The sequence below is a fragment of the Oncorhynchus masou genome, chromosome 20, assembly GCF_036934945.1.
Source record: "Oncorhynchus masou masou isolate Uvic2021 chromosome 20, UVic_Omas_1.1, whole genome shotgun sequence".
Classification (NCBI taxonomy): Eukaryota; Metazoa; Chordata; class Actinopteri; order Salmoniformes; family Salmonidae; genus Oncorhynchus; species Oncorhynchus masou.
The window spans coordinates 19482390-19492130 of NC_088231.1; the positions used below are offsets into that span (position 1 = coordinate 19482390).

General features: G+C 39.3%; 1 protein-coding gene across 1 annotated transcript; it reads right to left on the reverse strand.

Moving 5' to 3' along the window:
* Positions 1 to 6560: 6560 nt before the first annotated feature.
* On the reverse strand, positions 6561 to 9028 carry LOC135507148 (CD209 antigen-like protein E). Its single transcript, XM_064926730.1, has 5 exons — positions 8887 to 9028; positions 8493 to 8810; positions 8240 to 8364; positions 8045 to 8145; positions 6561 to 6785 (listed from the first exon to the last, which is right to left on the reverse strand). Exons 1-5 carry the CDS (start codon positions 9011 to 9013, stop codon positions 6638 to 6640), a joined length of 819 nt encoding a protein of 272 aa, XP_064782802.1. The 5' UTR covers positions 9014 to 9028; the 3' UTR covers positions 6561 to 6637.
* Positions 9029 to 9741: the final 713 nt, after the last annotated feature.

The window sequence follows — 9741 nt, forward strand, 5'->3', positions numbered from 1 at the left end:
CCTTTCAACCCTATTAGAGGAGAGGGACCAAGGTCAGTCCCCTGGGATTCTGTTCTTCAATGTGTTTTGAGACAGTCTGTCATACCACTATTTCACTTCTATGGTGAGTTCATCTCTCACTTTAACCACTAGGTGGAATCATCACCTAACCATTCAGGACCTTATCCAACCATTAGAGGGAGAGAGAGAGAAAGACTGTTTGTTACTGTGTTATTGTTACACCTCTTTCTCACAGATCCAGTTGAGATTTGTGCCACATTTGTCATCATTCCATGTCTTTACAGGGTCATCTTGTCCATTGTAAACCTCAATTGTCCTGTCCTCCAGTACCTAAACAACACAGAGAACCACACAGTCAGACACTGTGTTACAAACATCCTTCTCAATTATACACATAGTCTTGTGTTTTTACAGTTTTAAAGAAACACTGTAAGATGATCATAAAATTAGCAAGAATGGGCCATCAACACATTTAGTTTACCTTTTCATATGTAAATATTACCTGGTTTCTAAAATACATCTATAGTTCTCAATGAATGACATTAATGAGTCGAAACACATTTTTATGAACATGATTGGAAGCAAAATATATTTGTTTTTTGTCTCCAATTCACCTGGTAAAATGGTAAATCTCTCACCCTGTGATCAGTGATGTTCCGTCCACCCACTTCCAGATCCCCTCAGTAACAGAGTCAGTCAGACCAATCCAGGCTCTCATGTGGAGGTTGAAGACAAATGTCTGTTGTCGAGAAAGATAAAGCTTATGTCACAATCGGTATATTTATAAAATAATGCACACATATTACTGTACTGATGAAAAGTATACTTGTTCCACCTCTCTCTCTCTCCTCTCTCCTCTCTCTCAGCAAAGGTGAAAACATTGAGACACTTAGCCATTATCTTTATACTCATAAACACAGTGATATATAGTTATTGTTGATTTTACTTCTAATTTATCAGTTTATATCTCAAAAAGCTTTGACTGAATATGGCCTTTCTCTTTAGTCAGGTTGTTGTATCTGGTCTGTAGCTGGTCTCTTCATTCAGGTGGTTGTATCTGGTCTGTAGCTGGTCTCTCTCTTCAGTCAGGTTGTTGTATCTGGTCTGTAGCTGGTCTCTCTCTTTAGTCATGTTGTTGTATTTGGTCTGTAGCTGGTCTCTCTCTGCACTTGTGTTGGTGTTATTAAGGGAAAACTCTGTGACAAGTTGTTCCCTTTACCCTCAGAATCTGTGATTTCTCTGTTTTCAAACAAAATATTAACACATAGTTACTAGGTAAAACACAAGTTAAATAGGCTTAGTAACCTGTACTTCTTACAACTATGTGATAAGCCATGAACTTAGACACAAACTCACAGTAGACCGACAGGCCTATGATCCCAGCCAGTAGAACACACAGCAGCCTCAGAAACACTGCAGCAACTAGGAAGGGTCTCTTCACTGAGCTATCAGGCTCTGTGGACACAAACAAGAGACATTTATGTCTCAGCGTGTCTGCGCTGACGTAGATATCCACAATCCTCTCCTCCATCTCTCCTCTGTCAAACTTGACCTTCTTGTTCATATCTGGTTCAGTATAGATGACCTTTGACATATTTAATAATGCCTGGGTCTTTCTTTCTATGTCGGTCTACTGCAGGAGCGAAACCTGATGTCAAATTTGGATTGGACAATTACATTACATTTTCTCAAGAGCAATTCCTGAAGGGGGGCAATTCCTGCTGTAACGCATAGCCTATGTTGTAATATGTTATATTATATATTTTGAGGAACCATAATTGATAATTGATACGTACAGTAGTTAACTGAATGGTTGTCCCAACTTGTTCAAATGTTTAAATCATTATAATACTACAACTAATAATAGTTATAGCAGTGTTCCTTATCAGTCCGGTATGTATGCAGGTATTTGTATTTACAACCAGCAATACCAAGATATGGCCAGTAGGTGGCAATGGTACACTGTGTATGGGTGCAGTTTTCATAAAATCAACTTTTGCAGGATGTTTAAACTGTCCTGTTCAAAACGGTCGTCAAACTGAACCTCCACACCGTCCAACACTTAAAAAAATACTGCCCTATAGTGATCCACTGCTTTGCCAGCAAATTGTCTCTAGTGTGTCTCAATAGACTCAATGGAGTCAATCAATGTTGTTGTTTTCTCATACAGTGCAAGGTAGCTTTCGTCATTTCTACTGTTTACCCCACGCGCTGGATAACTGGACACTGATTGGATTTAGCTGGTGTGCTTTTACAGTTACAAAGTGGTGGTGGGTTTGGCTGTTTTGATGTGCTGTGAATTAGCAACATCATTTGCCAGCAACATCCGCTCTTTGGCCAAAAGATGGCTGGCTTGAAAACCCTTGGCTACAGTGAAAACACAACACTCCTTTCATTGATGGATTATAATGTAGCCAGGGGAAATCGCAAAACCATCTCTCTTGAAACCTCAACACTCTGTTGGCAAGAGTTTGCGGTTCTATAAATTGTGCGTGTGGCTGATATGGTTTTGTGCCATCACTGAGGTAACTGGACAATGGCGTGCCACTGTCCCTTATACTGGTGCTGCTGGTAACAAGGTTGACCACTGGTCCTGCCGTGGCTGTGATACTGTCCTCTGAAGTCTCTCTCCGTGGCTCTTTCCATTTCACCACCGTCACTGGCTCACAGTCTGCCTCCTAGAAAAGAAATAAGGTGTATGCCACACACCTAACTACTGGTACACAAAACTACAAAATTAATCACAACCGCAATACCATTGCCTTTAAAACCTCTATTTTTATTTTTGGAAAAATGACGTTCCCAAAGTAAAAGGCCTATTTCTCAGGGCCAGAAGCTAGAATATGCATATAATTGACAGCTTAGGATATAAAACACTCTATAGTTTCCAAAACTGTAAAAATATTGTCTGTGAGTAGAACAGAACTGATATTGCAGGCGAAAGCCTGAGAAAAATCCAATCAGGAAGTGACTCTGTTTTGAAACCTCTGTGTTCCTATGCATCCCTATTGACCATTGAAAGGGATATTTTCATGACCGCTATTTCCGGTGGATTTCTGGGCATAACGCATAAAACTAACGGAGGTATTTGGATATAAAAAATACCTTTATGGAACAAAATGAACATTTGCTGTCGAACTGAGAGTCTTGTGAGTGAAAACATCCGAAGATCATCAAAGGTAAACGGTTAATTTGATTGCTTTTCTAATTTTCGTGACCAAGGTTCCTAATGCTAAGTGGACATAATGCTATGCTAGGGTATCGATAAACTTACACAAACGCTTGTCTTGCTTTCGCTATAAAGCATCATTTCAAAATCTGAGACCACAGGGTGATTAACAAAAGGCTAAGCTGTGTTTCAAAATATTTCACTTGTGATTTCATGAATATGAATATTTTCTAGTAATATTTATATGCTATTCAGCGGTTGCTTATGACAATTCTCCCGGATCCGGAAGGGGTAGTTCTAAGATGTTAAATCTTGGTTCAGTCAACAGTGTAAGTTGAGAGTGGGGGTATCCATGGCATTTTACAATTATGTCCCAATTTTACAAGTCTAAAAAAGAGTGAACATTTCATGTTGCCAAACAAAGACTCAACAAACCTACCTGAGACTCCCTGTCTCTGCCAGTCTGTCCCTGCCCATCTGTCCCCAGCTCTACTGTTTGTGTGCCATCTGTAGCCTGCTCTGCCTAATGACATCATTGTGAAACATTCCCATTATCATTTCACTTCTTTCTTATAAACATTTTATCAACAAGTCTGAGATATTAGGCTAGTAGGGGGTTCTTACTTTGCGTTATGGTTTCTCTCGATGTCCGTCTTTTTTCTGCCATTTTTTCTACCAGGCTGGCTGGCTACACACACACACAGTGTGCAGGTTATTTACATAGGAGATGGGCTTCTATCATCTTCTATCAATCTAGATGTTCTTCTATCATCATCTTCTATCATTCTAGTTGGGCTTCGATCTAAAAGGAAGCTAGCTAGTCAGCTGGCAAATGTGAAACGGATTGCAGTGACAAGGGTTGACAGCTGTATGAGTTCACCATTTACACAACGTATGCTGCAACGTTTTGTACTTAATATAGTTTATGTTTTGTATTGGCTGGCTTCCAACAATAGCTGAACTTGCAGAGCTAGCAAGCACCAATTCCGTTTCTGTGGTGTTTGCTATAATCTTTGCTATCGTCAGTTTACTCCAAGATCGGCACACAGGTGCTTCCAAGTCCCCTAGCGACAATTTACCTTTTGCAACCAGACCATTAAAGATATTTAAGACAATGGTATAAGGGAGTGTAGTTCTGTTCATTTGGGAGTTCAGTTTATCGCTAACCTTATCACAGGGACTTCAAAGCACTACAGCTGCATGCTAATCTTGGAATAAACTGATGTTAGCAAAGATTCCATCTTTGACGACACCACATAAATGTAATAGGTACTAGCTAGCTTGTTAGCTATTTGTTTTTTTTTTAGTTTGCGCGCTAGCTCTGCAAATGTAGCTATTGTGTGTGTGTGAACCCTGCCAACATAAAACAAAATCGCTATGGTGAGATTGACTGGATTAGTTACGTGCATTGAGGGCCTTTCAGACGGTAGCCATGAACCCTCTGTTACTTTGCCAGCTAAGGAACAGTACATTGCATTGCTAGCTTCTCTCATTGACTCATATTCAAATAGCTGCAAAAACTGGTTGATGTTACTGTAGCTAGCTGGCAATCATCAGCTAACCGCTAGCTAACATAGAGAGTGATCTGTAAGTTAATGCAGCGAAAATGAAGACTGGTGACGGTTATAAATGTGTTTTCTTGTATTGAGTGGGAGAAGTAAAGAAATGTCTAACATATCCTTTGTTTGAACTACTTACTGGAGCTCAGCCACCAAAAACAGACTGTCAGATTCCTACACATGCACAGTACCTGCATCATGTTACACTGATAGGGTGTGGGAGCCTGTGGATTAAACCATTGTGTGGCAAAGGGCGAGGTGTGACAATCTTTTGAAACTTAAAAACACGCTATTAAGTGTCTATGATCAAAAACAAGTGCTTTCATTGCGTATTATTAATATTATTGATGTTCCATAGTTATGTTTACATTGATATATTGGGGGGGGGGAAATCATATTTTTCCAAGGATGGGGAGTCGTGTCCCCCCCAACTGTACATTAAGTCTCTTTTCCTAGAATTAATGTGGTGGTCTTCCAACATGGCCGCCTGGAGGCGTCGTACGTCAACTGCAGGCCCTCTATACGTTAAGTCTCTGCTTCTAGTGATATCTCTGTCTCTGAGTCATCAGTGTGTCTCTGTGTGACTGCTGTAGCTGTTAACTCTATGGAAGTAACAACTACATTTCACAGGAAGTTGTGGCTATGATAATACAAAAATGTTTACAAGTTTGAAAACTTGCGTGTGTAGTTGTGTGAGTGTGAGACATTGTTACAGTGGTTATTGTTAAACCATTTTCTGCGGAACAATATAAATTATTCCATGTCTCTACATGGTCAGCTTGTCAAGAGTACATCTCAACACAGTCCTCCTGCCCAGGGAATGGGACTTGCTATTTGTGTTGATGGACAGGACACTATCATACCAGAAATATATAGATCATAGAGGGGAAGTGGAGAACAAAGACTAGCTGTTAACATATATTACATATCATATGTAACAGCCCCAAGATAATTCAGGGCGTTTCCAAAACTCCTTCTTCCTTTCACCTTTCTGCTAATTTGGACCCTCTGTTTACTCCCAAATATACATCAACATGTTCAGGAGGTCCAGGACTACAAACATGGGTCATTAGAATGTCCAGACAATAGATTTGACACTACAAACTGTTCCAAGTGGATATTGAGGATGGGAAGGCTAAACCAGTGAGGATGAGATTTTGAGTGACATCTGTTTGAACGACTGAAAATATCCACTTCACTCTTTAGGGACCCTTATAAGGGAACACCAGTCAAATATGAGCATTTGATATTGTATGTGACTTGACAACAAAGACTGACGGTCAAAGATGACCGTATCTTTGATATCTCTACTACACTCATTGATTGGTGATACAGTCAACTCAATACAGTGTATGTAATGGTGGTTTGGTACTGTTGAGAATGTTGGACCAGGCCTAAATTGGAGCATGTAAATATCTGCAGAATTGAATTGAACATTTTTTGTATGCACAAAGTCAAATGCACTAACTTCCTGTTGACTCTGATGATATGTCAAACATAACTACTGGTACACAGGAAGCTACAAACAGGAAATAAGTAGAACTTTTATTAATATGATACAACAAACTAATACAACAATAGGTGCATTTGAATGGTCATGTGTACCTGCATGTATGTGTGTGTGCGTGTGTGTGTGAAAATGTGTGTAAGTGTGAAAGAGAGAGAGTGTGTGTGTGTGTGTGTGTGTGTGTGTGTGTGTGTGTGTGTGTGTGTGTGTGTGTGTGTGTGTGTGTGTGTGTGTGTGTGTGTGTGTGTGCGTGCAAAACTCCTTCTTGCGTGTGTGTGTGTGTGTGTGTGTGTGTGAGAAAGAGAGAGAGAGAGGAGAGGAGAGAGAGAGAGAGAGAATGAAGAATAAAGTTGTGTACACTATAAACTGCTGTATGTGTTACAGTACGCTGTCATGGTGATGTTAAAACACTTTCTCACAAATCCAGTTGAGTTTCCTGTCACATGACATGTCATTCCATGCCTTAAGTGGAGTCCAATCTGTATGTATCTCAACACAGTCCTCCTCCCCAGTAGGATCTTTACTATCAGGCTGATTGTCATTCCAGTACCTACAGGGTTAAAAACAGTCAGATATCATGGTTAATACCAGTACCTACAGGGTTAACAACAGTCAGATATCATGGTTAATACCAGTACCTACAGGGTTAAAAACAGTCAGATGTCATGGTTAAAACCAGTACCTACAGGGTTAAAAACAGTCAGATATCATGGTTAATACCAGTACCTACAGGGTTAAAAACAGTAAGATATCATGGTTAATACCAGGTACAGGGTTAACAACAGTCAGATATCATGGTTAATACCAGTACCTACAGGGTTAATAACAGCCAGATATCATGGTTAATACCAGTACCTACAGGGTTAATAACAGTCAGATATCATGGTTAATACCAGTACCTACAGGGTTAACAACAGTCAGATATCATGGTTAATACCAGTACCTACAGGGTTAAAAACAGTCAGATATCATGGTTAATACCAGTACCTACAGGGTTAAAAACAGTAAGATATCATGGTTAATACCAGTACCTACAGGGTTAACAACAGTCAGATATCATGGTTAATACCAGTACCTACAGGGTTAATAACAGCCAGATATCATGGTTAATACCAGTACCTACAGGGTTAATAACAGTCAGATATCATGGTTAATACCAGTACCTACAGGGTTAACAACAGTCAGATATCATGGTTAATACCAGTACCTACAGGGTTAAAAACAGTCAGATATCATGGTTAATACCAGTACCTACAGGGTTAATAACAGTCAGATATCATGGTTAATACCAGTACCTACAGGGTTAATAACAGTCAGATATCATGGTTAATACCAGTACCTACAGGGTTAACAACAGTCAGATATCATGGTTAATACCAGTACCTACAGGGTTAATAACAGCCAGATATCATGGTTAATACCAGTACCTACAGGGTTAATAACAGTCAGATATCATGGTTAATACCAGTACCTACAGGGTTAAAAACAGTCAGATATCATGGTTAATACCAGTACCTACAGGGTTAACAACAGTCAGATATCATGGTTAATACCAGTACCTACAGGGTTAATAACAGTCAGATATCATGGTTAATACCAGTACCTACAGGGTTAAAACAGTCAGATATCATGGTTAATACCAGTACCTACAGGGTTAACAACAATAAGACATCACAGTTACATCATCATAATACTAAATAATATGTAGACATTTATTCATCTTATAGTTAACTGCGATCATCAATGTCAGTAACCTGCATAGAAAAGGTTGAATGTAGCCGTATTGACAGATTAGTTATCATCTCTCACCTTGTGGTCAGTGGGTTGCCGTCCACCCATTTCCAGGTCCCCTCCTTAACAGAGTCAGTCAGACCAATCCAGACTCTCTTCTTGAGGTTGAAGAGAAAAGTCTGTTGTTGAGAAAGATAAATGAACAGACGTTTATGTTTGATCATATTTACCCCTTGCACACCCATCCCCACTCCCTCTCCCTCTTTCTCTCACCTGTTCCTTATCACTGTTTATCATCACCAGGTCTGCTCCTCTCTTCAGACAGTCCTTTCTACTCTCCTTCCAGGTTTTAGTCTCAGTAGACAGGAAGTACCAACTGGATTCAAACTTCTGCCAGCCTTCAGGACAGGTTTGAAAATATTGATGAAAATATGAATTTCCTTCAATTTATCACACTGGACACTTAATGAGACTCATGATCAGTTGTGTGGGATTAATGATAATTAATTACTGTAGGTTTACTCACGGAGATTGGTAAGCCTCCAGTTAAGAAAATCTCTCTCAGTCTGTAGCAGGTCTCTCTCTTTAGTCATGGTGTTGTAACTGGTCTGTAGGTTGTCTCTCTCTTTAGTCATGGTGTTGTAACTGGTCTGTAGCTGGTCTCTCTCTTTAGTCAGGGCGCTGTAACTGGTCTGTATCTGGTCTCTCCCTTTAGTCAGGGTGTTGTAACTGGTCTGTATCCGGTCTCTCTCTTTAGTCAGATTGTTGTTGCTGGCCTGTAGCTTTTCTATCTCTGCAGATGAGTTGGTTTTATAGGCTAAGAAGCTCCTAGAGACCCCATCATCTGTTATAACAACAACAAAGTGTATCAATAAAATTGATAATCTGGTGAAATGTAGGAATTATAACTTCAGACTTACAGTAGACAGACAGGCCTATGATCCCAGCCAGTAGAACACAGAGCAGCCCCAGACACACTGCAGCAACTAGGAAGGGTCTCTTCCCTGAGCTATCAGCCTCTGTGGACACAGGTACTGTACATAGCATCAAAGAGACACAATCACACTTTTAAAGTGTTTTTTTCACCCTTTCTCTCTTCCTGTTGAGGGGGACTTGTTGTTAAAGATACAGCTTCTCACACGAACAGGAAATACAGTGACCAGTTAGTTATCTCCTAGCCTTGCAAATGTTAGCCAGCTAGCTAATGTTAGTAGAATTCATGCATATTCATATGTTTAGCAAATTCATAACATATTCTACGTTTGCATATTCATAACATATACAAAATGTATTTTGTAACATATACAAAAGGTAAATCGTAGCATCATCGAAATTGTCATTTGTAACATACAAAATGGATTATGGACATCCACAAATTGATACATATCATATGAAACCTATGATATTACACTAAATGGAGTGACTCGGATTTACGTACATAATAATAAAAATGCAATGAGACCATGCTGGAAATACACATTGGCGATTTGCATTGGATTTTATGAACATCAAAATGAATGTTTCAGCAGTTCGTAAATATCTTAAAATACAGAGCATCGAACATTTCAGATCATTTAACCTCTAGTCTTAATAAAGGAAAAAAATTTAATTTAGAAGATGTAGTATTCAGCGTTTCATGTATTCATTTCCACAAGTATATCAATTCCAAAGCTTTCCGTTGTGAAGTAAGACCTATATTTGGAAGACACGTTGTATTCCGTTTTTGAATATGTAATAATCTGTTTGTTACAGTTTATTTTACTCAGTTGACTTTT

Coding starts and splice junctions, on each gene's coding strand:
- LOC135507148 (XM_064926730.1), bottom strand. CDS start 9,013: ATGCTATGTACAGTACCTGTGTCCACAGAGGCTGATAGCTCAGGGAAG. Junction 8,146..8,239: donor TAAACAGTGATAAGGAACAG/GTGAGAGAAAGA, acceptor TCTCAACAACAG/ACTTTTCTCTTCAACCTCAA. Junction 6,786..8,044: donor GGCAACCCACTGACCACAAG/GTGAGAGATGAT, acceptor TTAACCCTGTAG/GTACTGGAATGACAATCAGC.